General features: G+C 42.0%; 1 protein-coding gene across 1 annotated transcript; it reads right to left on the bottom strand.

Annotated features, from left to right (window-relative positions):
* Positions 1 to 2,261: 2,261 nt before the first annotated feature.
* LOC110320333 (guanylate-binding protein 4) lies at positions 2,262 to 17,053 on the bottom strand. The gene is made up of 11 exons (XM_021196276.2): positions 16,564 to 17,053; positions 15,330 to 15,525; positions 13,049 to 13,176; positions 12,236 to 12,345; positions 11,850 to 12,046; positions 10,719 to 10,964; positions 9,469 to 9,749; positions 8,029 to 8,241; positions 5,213 to 5,315; positions 4,721 to 4,914; positions 2,262 to 3,349 (listed from the first exon to the last, which is right to left on the bottom strand). Exons 2-11 carry the CDS (start codon positions 15,499 to 15,501, stop codon positions 3,131 to 3,133), a joined length of 1,863 nt encoding a protein of 620 aa, XP_021051935.1. The 5' UTR covers positions 15,502 to 15,525; positions 16,564 to 17,053; the 3' UTR covers positions 2,262 to 3,130.
* Between the last annotated feature and the right edge of the window lie 1,021 nt (positions 17,054 to 18,074).

Here is an 18,074-nt window from a genome sequence, read left to right as displayed (position 1 = left end):
GTATAACGAATGCTCCAATGTCCTTGCTTTAGTTGGGAAACAGATCCATGTGCTTTCCCTTAATACATAGCCATGTTAGATCCTAGGCAGTCAGTCCTTGAGCTGACCCTGGGTCTAGGCAGCTAAGTCACTGCCCTACATAGGAATTTACCATTCTCTAGGAAGAAGGAAGTTGGTGATCTAAAGAGGAACCAGGGTAGATACTTAGAACCATAGGTAGCTGAGTTACACCCATACACTAGCATTACAATGGCCTAAGGGGAAGGTGGACTATAGGATCTATGGCAAGGGCATGAAGCACTTGCCCCCAGCTACTGACTTTGAGCTGACTTTAGGTGGAGCTGTTTTTGATCCCAGCTGTTAACATTGAATGTTATCCTAGTTGGTTCCTGCCAGCCCTTCCAGGGTTGCATTCCTCTGTTTTGTGAAAGTTCCCTATTTTCTTCTGTATAAATAGTCTGATGCTCAGTTTGACAATTCACATTCAGATACCATACTCCCTTGCGTCCGGTGTCTGTTTGTCACCCCACATTCGCCGAATCCTCGCTCACCTGCAACCAGAGACCCGTTCCCCGCAGATCAGGGACCCCAGAAAAGTCCATTTGCGGCAGGATGAGAGTGAGAGGGTGAGTTCTGATTGGAATGCGTATTAGTTGGGCTTCTCTAGAGTCACAGAACTTATGGAGTATCTCTTTATATTAAGGGAATTTATTGTAACGATTTACAGTCTGTAGTCTAGTTAACCCAACCATGCACAGCTGTGAACAGCAAGTTCAAGAATCTAGTAGTTGCTCAGCCCCATTAGGCTGATTGTATAAGCTGGAATCAAGAAGAAGTCGGTTCCAACAGATATGGTAGCAAGAAGTGCAAGCAGTCTAAGACAAATGAGCCTTCCTTCTTCCAATGTCCATATGTAGGCCTCCAGCAGAAGGCGTGGCCCAGGTTAAAGTTATATATTACCAGGCCTGGACCTGGAACTTGCTTTGTCCCAGGCCGGCACTGAACTCAGAGATGTGCTTGCCTCAGTCTCCTGGGATTTATGGCATGCACTACCTTTCCTAGGCTTAACTTTTCGTGGCCACTATGCCTCAAGATCTCCATGTCAATTCCGGGTCAGAAGCCTGTGTCTTCCAGCCTCAGGATCTGGATCCCAGGTGAGCCCTCCGTTTCTGGATTGTAGTTCATTTCAGATGTACTCAAGTTGACAACCAGGAATAGCCTCATCATCCATCCCCTGACAACACGACACAAATCATATCTCATGTACAAATGAAACAATAACCAGGTCATGAATATGCCTAACATGATAGAACTATCCCTAGTACAATCACATTGTAGATATAGGTCAATGCCCCTCGGGAACTTAAATACCAACTGATACTCTCTTAATTGATGTTAAAGAAATTGGAAGAAAGCACAAACATCTATACAAATGCGTTCTTAACAAAATAAAATAGAATCATTCATTCAATATAAATCCTCACCAGGTGTGGTGGCGCACACCTTTAATCCCAGCACTTGGGAGGCAGAGGCAGGTGGGTTTCTGAGTTCTAGGCCAGCAGTTTTGCCCCTGGTCATGAGGCCTTACATGGTATTTATAACTACCTTTGTCCACTACCCATTCTGCATTTCCACAACCCTGTGCAAGCATCTCAGAGGGTCTTGGCTCTTTGCCTTGAGTGACGCATACCTTCATTCCTGATGGGTCTGTGTCCTTTGTCATCCTGCTCTGATTAAGCTGTTGTAGTTTCCCATTGACTTTAACCACAAGATATGGTAGGACTAAGAGACACCCTAAAGGATCTCCTGCACTCCAAACATAATCCTTCTTACCTCCATTGTGGAGAGGCAATCCAATTTCCCTATGATAATCTGGCTCTGTCACCACTCCTAACAATGTTATTCCTTTCTTGGCCTGTTGGTTTAAAGGCTTTAGAATCCCAAAATGACCAGGGGGCAATCTAAGCTTCCAATTCAATGGAAGGTTTGTTTTCTGGATTGTAGTTCATTCTAGGAATAGCTATCACAGAATGTAATGTGAATTTTAAAACCTATTAAAAATTTTTTAAAAACTATTGGAAAGTAAACAAACAAACAAACAAACGACAGTAAAAACTTCTCTCACTCTAGATCTTAATAAAAGCAACTCAGCTTCAGCCATTGTGAAGTTTGAATGCTTTACAGCATCTTGATATTTCCTTCACCAAGGAAACTCACATCCCAAGTATATACAAGTCACTAGTCACTGGAAGCTAGACTGGTGGCCAGGATGGAGCCAGAATGGCCTGTAGCCCATTTCCCAATGAAGTCCTTGTGTTCCTCTGAGACCTCATGGGCCATGCTGTACTGTGTTTCTCTCAACCTTCTGCCTCCCAAACCAAATGTGCAGTAAGTGTTCCTACAGCACTCTAGGGCTTGCCTATTCCAAGGCTCCAAGCCCTTCCACATCCTACCTGCGAACAAGTTCCTTGGGCTACAGAAAGACAAAGCCAGGTTTCTCATTATCCCCCTAGAAAATGGTAGTTACTTGACATTTCAATTAACCCTTTGTGCACCAGGGTTCTGTCAAAACCAAATTCTTTTGCATGTAAGAAGAGGGATACAAATGCTTCATTATTTTAATCTGCATGCCTTTTATTATCAATCAAACATTTTTCTCATACATTCTCCTATGAAAACCCACTTGAATGTTTTTACAAGAGCTCTTTGTAACAAATTATCTGTAGTGTAGGACTGGGATACATATGCCAATGTGTCTCCATTTGGCCATGTTTCTGTTTGATTTACTTACATCTTTTCTAGAAATAATTTCACTAGATTCTGACTGGCCTCCCTCTTTATTGTTTAGGTTATGTTACTGAAATTTGACAGGATTTATGGATGCCAGACCCTTATATTCTTCAATCATTGGTTTGTATCTTTAACCTTAAATGTAACTGGTAATGAACTGACACAGAATTCAACTCTAATGAAGCAATATCTGACAATTTAGCTATTAATGGAAGTTCTGACCTTCTTTGTAACAGTGGTTATTAAACTAGCATGTGTGTTGAAAAATCACAGCAAAAAGTTTGGTATCAAAATAATAGAAGCCTGGTTTTTATAAATTCCATCCCAGAAACTCTTCAGACTACTTCATAAGTGAGCTGAGGACTTTCAGCCCCGCACCACATAGTTTACCAGCTCCTGGTAAAATCATAATGAACGCATTGCCAACTGTGTCAACGATGTGAGCAAATAGTGAGGGTTTCCTTCTTGTTCTTGCCATCTCTTCTCTCAGTTGACTTATTTCATTCTTTAACAAATCAGATTTCTTTCTGAATCCTTCAATAAGCAGTTCTTCTTGAACCTGTCAAAGAAAACTCTGCTGCTATTTGCAGGTAGAATTTTGTATTTTATACTCTATCTTAAGTACCATTATTTACTTGTCTACAACCTCAGAAGGGTTTTTGATATTTCAAGACATTTGCACACATCAATAGAAATACCCATGTTTTATACATAGATAGAGGGGATCCCTCAGCACCTCCTCATACAGAGTGAATGTTCCAATAGAGAAAAAAATGCCCTGTGGGGGAGATTGCAGAAAGCAGGTGAACAAAAATTGACTTTCAGTTCCGACGAGAAGGTATCTCTTTGATTATTTAACAAATAATGGGAGTGCTGACCTTGTATGGAGAATACTGGTTATTAAACTCCATTATGGGATTGGGTGAATGGAGAAGACATGGGGATAAATAGAGCAATTTATGAGATTGCATCATCCTTTATTTTATTGTATTATTTTATTTTTCAATTAAATGAATTACACTGTCTTTGTGCATGTGTGAGCACATGTGCTAAAGAGTGCACATGCGTGTGTTTGTACCTGTCCATGGAGGCTAGAGGTTGACTTTTTATATCTTCTTCAAATGCCTCTCCCTAATTTTTTATAAAATATATTTTTTTATTTTATATTTTTGAGTAATTTGCTTGCATCATTGTGTACTATGTGCGTGTATTGCTGCCCATAGATATGAAAGAAAAGTATCAGATCTCCTGAAATTCTATGATTGGATAACATACATTGTCATGTGCTTGATGGGAACGAAACTCAGGTCCTCTGCAAGAATCGTAGGTGATTTTAACAACTGGGCCAACTCCATGGCCTCATTTTAAAGACAAAGTCTCTCCTCAATTCAAGAGCTAACTGATCCCACTAGGTTGGCTGACTAGAAAGGGCTCAGGGTACTCCTGTCTCTTCCCAAAATGTACCGGAGTTGCTGACACATGTCACTTTCTTCCAGAGTTTTGCCTGGTTTCTGAAAATCCTAATTAGCTCCTGTGTGTGCACAATAGGAACTTTACTGACTTAGCCATCTCCCAACCCCATCATCCTCTTGCTTTATACTGGGCTAAATCTGATACATTCATACAAGATGGGGCCTACCGCATGTCTCTTTGAAGGTTAAGCCTAGAATCCTAAGGTTTAGTGGGAAGGGTCAAGTGGAGCTCAAGAAGACCTTCCAAGAAACTCACCAAAGAGCAGTTCAGAAACCTGGGGACACTATCTCCAATGTCTAACCCTCCACTGTTGCCGGGATCTTGTGTGCTCACAGTAAGACCCAAGTGGACTTTGATTAAACCTTTGCAGTTGAAGTTACAGGCTCAAGATTAACACTTCCCTTCCCAGGGAGTCACAGTACCAGGGTCTGGCTCTGCCAAACCCGTCTACACTCACCTTCAGCTTGTGCTCCAGCATCTTCTCCTGATCCTTCAGCAGCATCTCCCTTTCTTTCTCCATCTTCTCCTGAAGTTTAGCAATATTTTCTCGGAAGCTTCTCTCCTGAGCCTCCATCACTTGCTCTTGCTCCCTCTGTCTCTGCCTCAGCAGCTCTCGTTCCTTCTCAGCCACCTCCTTCTTTGTCCGCTCAGCTGTACCACAGATGTTAGAGAGAGGGAAGAAATCACAGTTAGAATGTAGCCAGGGCTTGTAGGAGAACCTCTGAGTACTCCCATTAGCCAGGCCGGCATCATCGTGGTCCTTAACACGACAGAAAGGTACTAATTGAATGGACATACAACACAACACCAAATCCATTACTGTTTCCACATTGAGGAGAGGTCATGACCTCTGGCAGGAGGAAACTCCTTGCTCCACAGCGACCTTCCTGAGCATCCGTCAGAGGTCTTTGCAGAAGGTAAAGCCCAATACTTGACTCCTCTACCCTACCTGCTATGGCTCTCTCTCCATCTGTAAGAGCTTTGTCTGACTGCAGGATAGAGTCCTCTAAAACAGCCTGTGACTGTAGGAAACTCTTGAGAACCTCCTTTGCCTGGGGACCCAAAATGAGAAAACATAATTAAGGTAGGAAATATAGAGTCTTCTGCTGAGACAGTGATTGATCAATAAAACATCTAACCTTTTGAGTCCTGTCCTACAATGTATAATTCCATAGTCATAACCAAAAATTCAAGCTCTTCCTGGATAAGGAAACTCTGCCTCAGCCTCCTTGCTAGCTCCACAGCCTCCCTTCCCAGAGATACTGTCCACCAACTGTCCCAGGTTACATCTCCCACCACAGTCACATGCTGTTACAATGACATAGAGCCTCCACTGTTTACCATGCTTGGATATATTTTCTCTCCTAACTTCATGGGTGTCCCTGACTTTATATCTAAGATAACACCTGCAGACATGTTACTTTGGATCTCAGATGGCCAATACTTGTGTTTCTAGGCCACTACCATTATTGTATCATTAAAAAAATGAAAATTGTCCTTTTTCTAAGCCATACAACATAATTTTTTGATTTATTATATATTGCTAAGTAATGTAATCAAAGAAATGTGTGTATCAGGTGCTTCAAATAGTTGCCTTTTACTGGAATAATACTTAGGTCTATTCTTTTTTAGCTTTCAGGTATATTACGAATTATTGTACCTATAGTCACCATTTGACTTTCAAGACTAATATGTCTTATAACTATATGTTTATACCTTTTAATCAATATCTCCCTCTTCTCTCTATTCTCAGGTACAGTAATCACCATTGTACTCTATATTAATGCAGTTGTTTAAATGAGACTGGGTTCCATTGGCTCATATATTCAAATGTGTGGTCCCCAGTTGGTGGAACTTTTTGGGAAGGATTAGGAGATATTGCCTTGTTGGACGTAGTGTGTCACTGTATATGGGCTTTAAGATTTTAAAAGTCCACACGAGGCCCAGTCCCTTGTTCTCCCTGTTCTCTATGCATAAGATGTAAAGCTCTCAGCTACTGTTCTAGTGTCATGCATGTCGGCTTCCCAATATTATGACTATGAATTAATTCTTTACAAGTGTAAGGAAGCCCCCAGTTAAAAACTTTATTTTATAAGACTTTTCCTGGTCATAGTATCTCTTTATAGGAATAGAACAGTTAATAAGGCAGTTAATATTACTTTGCCTTAGTATATTGTTCTGTCTCCTTGATGCCCCTAAATGTGACCAATGACATGCAATGTGTCTGTCTAAGGTTTATTTCCATGAACATAATGTCTTCCAGATTTATTTGTATTTTCACAATTGGTAGCATTTTTAAGGTTGAATATTATAGTAATATGAAATATTATACTATATACTAACATGAATATATACTAATACTAAATAGATGTCAAATAATATATGATGATGATAGATAGATAGATAGATAGATAGATAGATAGATAGAGATAGAGAAGTAGATAGATGATAGATAGCTAGATGATAGGTATATAGATAGATAAATAGGTAGATAGATATATAATAGATTGATGATAGGTAGATAAATAGGAGATGGATGGATGGATGGATAGATAGATAGATAGATAGATAGATAGATAGATAGATAGATAGATAGATAGATAGATATAGATATAGATATGTAGATAGATAGATGATAGGTAGATAGATATAGGTAAGTAGATAAATAGATAGATAGATAGATGGATAGATAGATAGATAGATAGATAGATAGATAGATAGATAGACAGACAGATAGACAGACAGACAGACAAAATAAATAGTTCCAATAATTAGTAGTCAAAACAACATGGCACTGTTATAAAAATGAACATACAGAGAATAACAGAGAACTGAGAGCCAAGATGTAATGAAATTACACCCTTGTGTTACACTTACCACATGAGAAGCTGAAAGTGGACTAAACCTAAAACCTGGAACTTTAAAACTTTTAAAAGTAGGAGAAAAGCCACGTGGCAATAGCTTTGTGATGGTGTTTTAGATTTAACAGCAGAAGCACAGATACATAGAGAGGTGAGAGGACAGGCAATTGTAAGCTTTCTGCACAGCGAAGGGAGGAGTCAATAAGATGGAAGGGGATATTCAGAATGAGAGATGTCTCAAGCTGCACAGTGCTAAGAAGTTAATATGTGAAAAAGATGAAGAATGTACATGACACAACAGGGGAAACTAGCATGCTTAAAAAAAACATGTAACTGCCCTGAAAAGGTATTTCTTAAAATAAGGAATTCAAATGGCCAGCAGATATTTGTACTTGGCATTACTAATCCTTTGTAAAATAACAAATCAAAGCCACAAGGAGGTATCACCTCACTCTTGTGACCATGCCTATTATCAAAACCTAAAATGTTTTGGTTGAGTTTGAGGAAAACAAAGGAAACTTTATAAATCTCTTAATGAAATAGAAACCAGTTGCAGTCGTGATGTGCAACAGCATAGATTCCTTAAAAGACGAATTCTGAGATTCTATTGGCTGACCTTGCAAATCTGCTAGTGAGTGACTGTGTGGCCATAACACCAAGTAATGCCATCGATGCATTACATTTTTCCAGTGCATGAGAGTGGTGAGCTCTGCTGGTTCGTTTATTTATCTTGAGAAGTAAAAATATGTATTCCAACCAAGTCACCCGAAAAGAACCCTCAGGCCAGATGTGAATGCTCAGTGTCTGCTACCATAAACTCATCTCCACCTCAGTTGGGTCTACCAGTACCCAGCAGCCAGCACTCAGCTGAGCTCTGTAAGCCATTGCCTCTGCTGTTCCCCACCTTCACTCCCTTCCTCGGCACTTGCTCATAGTCCTGCTCAACCTTCTTCCTGGCTTCTAAGTAGAGGCTGTGACCCCCAGGAACAGAGAAAGCTCCACATGACATGCTCTCTCTCAGGGACTCTGAGAGCTTGTCCAGCTCAGCCTGGCAGTGACGGATAGATGCTGCTTCATTCTGTAGCATGAATTCTTCCTTCCTTTCCTCTATGGTGACCTGCGGGTGAGTAGGGGAATACAAAACAATCTCTTAGAAGGAAAGTGCCACAGTCATCATCCTAGATGATCCCAGTGTGACAGCCACAGCTGGAGGGATACAGGATCAGGAGGATCAGGACATTTGTTTTAGCCCCAGTTGGGTCAATTCTGACTGACTTTCAGAAGTCTGTTAACTTCCTGGGTTCATACCCAGCAGCTGTGAAATCGAATTGGAAGACACAAATTTAGTTTACTCAGAACCTCAGATTTCAGTGATGAACAACACCAAGGTAATTTTTGCTTCCTCTGAGAATGGAGGTAGATGTGACTGACAAACCAATTCTTCACAGGTAAGTGTTCTCTTATCAGGATTTTGAACCCTTTTGCATTGTCTCAATAATTATTTGAGTGTCAAAATGGTAGAACAGGTATGTTTTGTTTCTGTAAGTGTGTGTGGTGTGTGTGTGTGTGTGTGTGTGTGTGTGTGTGTGTGTGTGTGTGTGTGTGTGTGTTCGTAACTGATAATCTGGATTAATCTCCTCATTGTGAACTAAGAGATTTTTGTCCTCCAGGGTTCAAACTCAGATGAATGGAAGACAAGCACCTCTCAGAGAAGCCACCTTTGGTCGGGTTGGTCATGGTTGTCCCCTGAGAGTTGTTTCTTGGTGAAAATGCTTTTATCGACCTGTACTATAATGAACATAAGGGATAGTAATCCTATGCTGGTACTAATGATATAAAATGACAGTAATTCTATTATTATATGGCACAGGGCGACCTAGTGTCACTCTTCAAAATATTAGTTTCATCTGGATGTGGCAGAAAGAGAAATCAGAACATTAGAAACAAGAAAAGGGCCCAGCCCAGTGCTTCCATGTTTGCTGGTAAGTAGACAGGGCTTCCCCTGGACCTACAGATCAGAACTAAGTCCATTAGACACAACCTTTTGTTTGTTTGTAGTACATTGAGCAGAAACTCACACACCCTTGCTTCACCTCTATTGTGAACTTTGAGCTATTAAACTGCATATTGTTTCAAAATATTTAGCACATGGTAGCTTGTTTCATAGCAATAAAGGTAAATAAAACTCTATTGTTTTGAGAAAGAGCAAATTCTAATCCAATGAGTCATGTTACCCATAAAAATTCTAATGGGAATGATGCAGTTCTTGAGATAAGAAAGACAAAGTCTAGGGGCCCTGTCAGAAGTGCATGGAACAGGAAAGACAAAGGCTAAGATGTTTTACCACCAGCCTCTTCTGGAACTCCTGCTCATCATCCTTGAAGGAGTGCTCCATGAAGACAGCAATGGCTTCCTTCTCACAGGCTGCATGCACATCCAGCAGCTCCTGGAGCGTGTCTGTGGGGAGCCTCACTCGCTGGGCCATCTGCTCACTGTAGTGGTCAGCTGCCTTCTGCACAGCTGCTGAGTTCTCACGCTGGGCCAGGGTTGTCACTGCATTCTCCAAACAAGGCACAGTCCCACTGTTGATGGCATTCACATAGGTCTGCACCAAAGTCCCCAGCCCTGAGAAAAACATCATTAAAAAATGGAAAGTTTCCAAGGCCAGCCTAGTCTATAGAATGAATTCCAGAAGATCCAGGGCTACACAGAGAAAGTCTGTCTAGAAAACAAAACAAATAAAACAAAACAAAACAAAACAAATAAAATAAAATAAAAAGATAAAATGATTGTTCTCACTAATTGTTGCTATAAGCTTTAGGCCTAGCATTATTAAAAGCATTAAAATTCTATTTATCTTGATGTTTTTGCCCTCTCTTACGTTTCCCATATCTTCTGTTCTCATTTCAGGCACTCTTGGAATCAGTATCTATTTAATAAAATCAACTTTTTTCCTTTGTAGTTCTCAAATTCAATTTATCAAAAATAATCAGTGATTATAAACAAGAGGTTTCAAGGTTTCTTGGAAAGGGAATTCTTCCATATAAATAAAATAAAAGTTGGTTTAAAAGAGAAAGTACACTTCACTCTTTGTGAAACCAAATCCCAAGTAAAAGTCAAGTCCAAGAAGTAAAAATCACCATCAGAAATTTGAAGACAGAATATAGAACATGGAGTAACATTATGGACACATTTTGGGGCAAAGCAAAGTTACACAGGCAGAGTGTCTATCAGGTTTAGTATGTTGAAATTGGTTTCTCCAACTGCATGGGTCTCTTGGCCGGCTGTGTTCTGACTGGTGTCAGCTCATACATAATCCATATAATCAAACTGAGACCCTCTTCCAGGAACCCCAAGTCACCTGGCAGATTTCTGTCCTATAATCTCATGGTGTTAGTTGTGTGAGATGTGCTAGACGTCAATAAACATTCATATACAGAAAGTTCCAGTATGGAACGTGCATGTGTGATATGCACATTTGTCTCTCCATATTCCTTTACATGAGCAAACAGAAATGTTCAAGACCACAGAAGAATCACAACTTCATCACATATTCTAAGCCACAGAGACATGCTTGGGACCAAAGAAACTCACGACTTCCTGTGACAATGACTCCCCCTCTCAGAGCCTTGGTCTTGCCATTGGTGAAGATGTAGGAACAGAATTTTTCTGATTCAACCTGGAAATTCCATTCCAGTTGGTTTTCTGGAACATTTTCAATTTGGAACAATAAACGTTTGTCGCTTGTGGGCCTGTCAAAGACAAAGCACTTCCGTACCGGAAAAAAATATCTGATACATTCTCTGGTCATGTTGGACTGTTGGACTTTGGGATTGTTTTCTGAAAAGAAAAAAAAAAAAAGCACTCATTGAAGAGACAGCTGGAAGATAAGGGGATTGACAAATTTCCAAGAATGCTTGCAAGGCTGTTGCTTCAATGTTTCAAGTCTCCCTTCCTCTGACTGGCTGCACCAAGAGTTTTAAAGCACCTGCCGCATTGGGAGACCTCAGCGCTTAGTCATTATATGGGACTTGCAGAAACACTCTGTGACATAGATTAACTGTTTAGATGAATGAATAAGAGACAAATATTGATTCTAGGTACTTATCTGTCCTACCAAACATAATTCATGTAATAAATTTGTAGTATTAACATGCCAGCCCATTGCATAAGGCTGGAGGGTGAAATTTTGGTAAAATATGAAATATTTCTCAGTAATAGTAACATGTATCCATCCCCCGACTCCCATCCATTGAGAGGTCAGTGATTTGTACACCTATGTCCACTGAAAAGTTTAACTATATAACTATTTGAGCTAGCAAGACATTCTGAGTAAGGAATGCTTTTAAAATTAGGTCAGTAGATTTTCTCATGATTTTAGGTTTTCTTACTTATTTGTTTGATGAACCATTGTCTTGAAAGGATGTATAAATTAATAGGTTACAAGGCTTAGGAATTGATCATATTGATTGTAATCCTCCCCTACTTTGTTTTATTTTGAGTTTTTGTGATATTAATGTATTTAAAATCATTTGTCATGACATGTTCTGAGTTAAAGTAGGTTTAAACAGCCTCGGGACACTGTCAGGTAACAGTGATTGTCCAAATCATGACCACTTGTCAATTGTCATCACGATAAACAAGAGTTTCAGTGCTATCTCAAGCAAGAGATGTCAAGCGCTGAGCAGGGCTTATCTGATTCTAACTTCCCTCTCCAACTGGTACCTGGGATCAGCTTCAGGGCATTCTCCAGGTACTCATCTTCTGTGATGGGCCGACCATTTAACTTCAGCTCCAGAACAAAATCTCGAACAGTCCAGATAAAGTCTGGGAAGAAACCTACAAACTCACTAGAATCCTTCACATTATCCTCTCTGGGGCTCGATTTTGCCCGGATTAGCTGTGTTAATTCAGTCACAAAACTGAGATTATAGCTAAGGATATGAAACAAAATATCTTCCAGGGCTCATGTAGACTCAGTTATTAAAAATAGTCCCTTTGTCTGAGCCTTCTCTAATTCAAGACTTACTGACTTAGACCAAACAACGGGCAGTAAGTTGCCTTCTTCCTACACTCAATGGAACACTGCAATTTGGTCCCTGGAAGGATACTGCAGCTGCTCCAGGGCCTGCTGGTTGATGGTGCTCATGCTGTTGTAGACAAAGGTGCTGCTCAGAAGCACAGCCAGGGCGAAGATCCAAGAGTCATTCTTAGGGTCACCCTGGAGAACACATAAGGGCAAGCAAATGAAGAGTCTCATGTTCATTCATTCATTCATTCATTCATCCATTCATTCATACGTACATTCATCCAGTCATTCAACTGTTTATTCTTTCAGATACACTATCAGTGAATCTGAGAAAAATAACAAAATTGAAAGATACTGCTACATTCAATCCTCATTCCTAACACCTACACAGATCCTTCTCAGCCATTTGCTCCTCTAGCAATTAAATTAACTGATAGAGGTAGGATATAGCTCAGTGGTAAGTACACAAAGCCCTGGGTTTAGTTTTGAGAAAATAAAAAGACAAGATATTCAATGTGTATAAAACATTTCCTAAGTGCCTAGAATACAGTTGGCAATGAAAAATGGGCAGTTATACCTTTATAAATTTATCTCAATTATAGACACAAACCCTATTTCATTAAATGTAACTCTTCCTTGTACATCTGACAAAATGCAGAGGCATGTTTTGTGCCTAGCAATTTCCACATGGCTACCTTCTGAAAAATGACTTTTTGCAATAGCAAATAAACTTGTCTACATATAAATACAACCATAATGTCAATTGTGCTAGGAAGACAGTCAAGATTATAAACAACAACAAAAAGGCATAGAAGGCACATGGCGGGGTGGGGGGGGGCGTTAATCTAAGAATTTAGAGCAAGATGTCATTGTATTAGAGAAGACACTACCTCACCTTTTCTACATCACCAAGGCCTTCGGTGTCCAAAAGTACCAGGGTGTGTGTTGGCTTGGTGGGATGGGGCACACACCACATCCAGATACCCTTGGTTTTGGATTGCACCGTGGAGCCCAAGGAGAAGCCTAAAGGGGAGAGGAAAACAGAAAAAGGTCACAACAGGAAGACTAGGGCTAGCTTCAAGGAAATGGGTTGCTGTCATTTCAGCAAGGACAATCAATTTAGTTTGTATATAACAGACACTTTCAAGAAACACTTGGTAAAGAGTTCTTGCCTCATTCTTGCAGCTCCTCAAAGTGAACTGTGTTATAGAATTAGTTTAGACTCCACTTATTAGTTGGAGTTTTTGATCTGAGTCCAAAGACGTCCAAAGACACGGGGTTCAGCAACTGAGGAACAGCAGCGAATGGGCACATAACTGGCCTGAGTTCCCTCGGCTTTGACCCTGGTGAGCTTTAGCGTGCCCAGGGCCTAGTGCTGCACCTCTGGTCACAGTTCCCTTCATGTAGTTCCAGCCAATATTTCTCTTGCCACATGTCAGCACTCACTCCTTACCTGCTTCTTTCAAACAAGGAGCTTAATTCCTACCTGGCCATTCCTGCTGCCACGCCCAAGGCATTTGCTCACACAGGCTGGTTCCCTTTGACCCGCTATGCTGCTGTGAACTGAACCATCATGCCCTCCCATTACTCCATGACTGGGTGCTAGAGTTTAGATCTGAAATATCAACCAAAGGCTGATGAATTCAAGGTTTGCTCCACACAATGATGAAGGGACTCCTTGTGGAAACTTTTAAGAGGCAAGGCCAAGTGCAAGTCTTCAGGTATGCCTTTGAAGGACACTGGAGAAGGCTGTGTCTCTTTGATATTGTTGGCATTGTTACTGTTGCTTTCTTAATGCCTGACTGGAAATTCACAGAGCAGCACAGCTCTGCCATAGGCTTCCTGCTATCTGTGCCGCCTTTCCCATCAGGTCCTTAAGCACTGGGAACAGTTACGGAGAACTTGAATCCTCCAAGCACTGCCAATCAAAACAAACATTTGTCATCGCCAATGCTTTCTCTCATGCATTTGACATGATGATGGACAGCTGGCTGGCATAGTGGGCTCCTATCACCCGCCAGGCCCCTGATGGGCACATCAGCTTTTATTCGTTTTTTGATGCCCCTTCCTCTGAGGAATGACAGGGACCAGGAGAAGAGATAGGGAGAAATGACAAAAGGAAAGATTATGGAGATGAAGCTGAGGAGGGGAGAGAAGCTTAAATGTATTATATCCATGCATGAAAATGTCCATATGCAATGCAGTAGAGCAAAATAAAGCTTTAAAAACATTTGACAGAAAATACAAACAGCAAACAACACACACCCTCCCCACACCCTCACCCCACAGCCAGACAGGGTGATAGTCCAGTTTGGGTGGAGGATATATAAGGACCATATTACACATCCTTCAGCCCACCCATTTTTAATAGGACAGGTGGAACAATAGTCATACTTGGAATGTGCTTGTGGCTTGGGCAAAGGTACAGAAGGGAGAATGGGTGCTTTTGGTTCAGCTGCTGATCAGGCCAGAGTAGTGGAGATCAAGAGGAATGCTGCGGCAAGTCTTTTGATGAAGTTGGGAAACTATTAATGCTCAGGAGAACTTGATCTTTTCCCCCGTGGGTTAAGAAATTATAAATTTTATGACAAGAAGGGGAATTTTCACTCGTGAGAAGTGTTGGTATTCTGTCTGGACTCCACCCCCACAGATACCTGGCAACAGCCAGGTTTGCTCCTCCCCATGGTTACCTGGCAACAGCCAGGTAGGCCTGGACCTATAAAAGGGGCTGCTTGGCCTCTCCACTCTCTCTCTCTCTTGCCTCTCTCTTGCCTCTTGCCCCCTTGCTTCCCCTCTCTTCCCATTCCCTTCTCCCCTCTCTCCTCGTGGTCATGACTGACCTCTTCTCTCCCTTCTCCTCTCTCCTCTCTGCCTTTCTCTGCCTCTACTACTCTCTTAACTCCCCCCCCCCATACCCTAAATAAACTCTATTCTATTCTATACCATCCTTCGTCATGTATCTGGTCTCTCAGGGAGAAGGGATGCCTCCGAATGGGCCCACAGAGTCCCCTATCTTCACCCACACCCCACCAGAACATATTCTTACACTCTATCTTTTTATGATCGCAGCAAGAGACTTTTCAGACTTTTCCCTGAGATGACCTTAGAAAAGTGTGCTCAGCTCTACCGGACACTAGCCCAAGGAAATGGTCCCTATACACCCAAAGGACACTCACCATGGTTCTGTCCTGCAAGACGATTCATGAGGTAGGACTTCCCTGTACGATATAAACCAACAATGGCCACCACCACCAGAGGCTGTGTTATCTGCTCAAGAATCCTTACGGCCTCCAGATTTACTGTCAGCTGATTTTTCCAGTTTTGCACCAGACAAATGGGCGCCTCCATGGTCCACTCGGATGCTGCAGCACCCTGTAACTCAGAACAGTCACTCACTGAAATAGGGGATCTTGAAATGGTCTGTTGTCATCACCCAAGGCAGGCACAAGTCGGTTTTTGTTTGCGCAACACCGGCGGGCGTATCTCAGCTGCTGTATGTTTCTAAGGTGGGAAGTGAACTTAGCCTTCCCAAACCTGTTACAGTATTTCTCGTTCAATATATCACGATTCTTCTTTGAACTATGAAAAGTATTCCCCGGCTTCTTAGAAAATAACATGAGAAAGCCAGCCACACTGATGTCTGAGGCCGAGAGCACTCGGGTTTTGCGGCAGGTGAGGCAAAAAACGCACGTGGCAAAGTTCCAAAGTGGGTAGAAAGCTTTCCTGGCATTCTGAAAGAATTTGAAGTCTGTTTCAGTATGAGAAAGTTTGCCGGGTATGTGTTGGGCACTGCCTTAGGTGGCTGTTATCAAAGACTAAACGAAACGGGTGCAAATTCCTACCTTGGTGAGCCTCTGTTCAAATGGGAGAGAAAACGAAGCAGAAAATGAACACACACACACACACACACACACACACACACACACGTGCGCGCGTGCCCCCACACACCTTAGAATAAAATAAGTATAGAGCGAGGTAGGGACATTGGAGGTTGATTCAGATAAATAAAGCTGACTCCAGCAAAATAAGATAAAATGAAGCCTCTTAGTGACACCTTTGAGGAAGACGTCTGCTGTCAAGAAAACAGTGCGGACACAAGGAAGGAAACTGGGAGAAGCTACCCTACAAGAGGCTGCAGGACTACTGAGTTTGGCTCCTGGGTACCAGGCTCCCACCACCAAGGATGGGACATGGTTACTGTCTCCCAAGCCAGGGGTTGAATGAAGACCCAAAATAAGCAGTGATGCATGCTTGGACTGCCAGGTGGCGCTCTGCAAATGACCACAAGACCCTGTGAGGTCTGCAGCTTACACTGGCTTGCCCACCAGGGTGAATCGGCTACCCAGAGTGGAGAAGTCCTGGTAATTTCGCCCGCGGGGTCTGTTGAGAAAAACACACGTGGTGACTCACCCAGGCGCTGGCTCTGCAACAGGGACAGTCCTCAGCCAACTTGGTTCATTCCCTGAGCTTCCTACTGCTCCAGGCTCCTTGGAGCAGCCACTGTTAGAAGTGGCAAAGTAACGGCCGCCCAGACACAAATTAACATAAAAGGCACTGAAATCGAAACCATGTCCTTGCTTGATGACTCAGTCATTGAGGTCTTGAACAAAATAACAGAATTTGTGACCTCAGCTGAGCTGAGGTGAGCTCGAGGAATTTCCCAGATTCCTTCGGACTTTCTGGAGTTATCCCCGCGCCACTTCTTGCAGATTGAGACTGTTTTTTCTTTCCTAGAGTGTGTTCCATCACCGGTGCTAAAAAAAGGAGAAAACAGAATCACACTTGGCACACAAGTCTGTCTGTAAGACTCCCCAGGGAACACTACTAATCAGTGATTGTCATTGCGTTCTCTGGGTCCCTTGGTCTCTTGGATTTAGACTGCTCCATCAGCAGTGTGGTCTCCTCCTTTTCCTCCACACATTTCAGAGGAAATGCTCCCTCAGATGGAGCAGGAGAGAATAGCCCAGTCACTAAACAGCCTGGACTCAGGCTGTGTATTCCTGCCAAAGGAGATGACTGGATTTCCCCCAGCAGAGAAGCCCTTTCTCCTCCCTTTCCTGTGTTTGCCAGAGATCTGGGAAATAGAAACTGAAACTGTGTCCTGACATGAACCAGCTTTGTTTAGGGAGTCAAAGATGATTGCTCAAGCCCTGGGTGTTTTAGCCTTTTTGTTAAAGGAAAAGTCCCTAATTTCCTTAAAGTGCATATCTGCTGTCAGCTCTCTCTAGCCAAAGTGTCATAAAGATGGTGAGCTATAGAGATGGCCACTGTTTACAGGGCAGCCTGCTTGGCAAGGACAAGGTATGATTCAGTCAGGTCTGTCAGTAGAGCTAACAACTCCGGGTTGTTTCTTCTCTACTCTGACTGACAGGAAGTTCCCAGTGTGCTTTGCCTGCCTTTCTGGGGATGTTTCTTTCTTGGCCATTTGTCCAACACAAGTGTTCATTCCTAATCTACAAATCCAAACTTCCAAATCCCCCCCCCCCCGCCAATACTGAAATTGTTTTTTTGAGTTCTGACATAAAACCACAGGTAGAAAAATTCTGTTCTATGAAAGTTCCCTTTTTTCATGAATTATTTAAAATAGTGTCTGTGTGAACTGGGCATGGTACTACATGCATATAGCTGAAAGTGGAGGCGGGGGAAATCATTCTGAGCTATATATTAAGCTTGAGGCTAGCCTGGGCTAAATGAGATTTTGTCTCAAAATATATATACAATGTGTGGGGTGGGGTTCATGTATGCTAAGTTGACTGTGCTCAGATTACTTTATGTATAGAACCTCTCTTTTCACTTATCTTGGGGCAAATTTGTGTTTGCTACTGCACATGCCAAGCTGGGTAGCCTGTGAGTTTTCAGGGATTCCCCCATCTCTGTCTCCTTTCTCACCATAAATTCAGTGGGATTAGAGATTTTACATG

This window comes from Mus pahari, chromosome 4, assembly GCF_900095145.1.
Source record: "Mus pahari chromosome 4, PAHARI_EIJ_v1.1, whole genome shotgun sequence".
In the NCBI taxonomy this organism is placed as follows: Eukaryota; Metazoa; Chordata; class Mammalia; order Rodentia; family Muridae; genus Mus; species Mus pahari.
The sequence above is the reverse complement of the archived record's forward strand: the minus strand, read 5'-3'. Positions and strand labels throughout refer to the sequence as shown.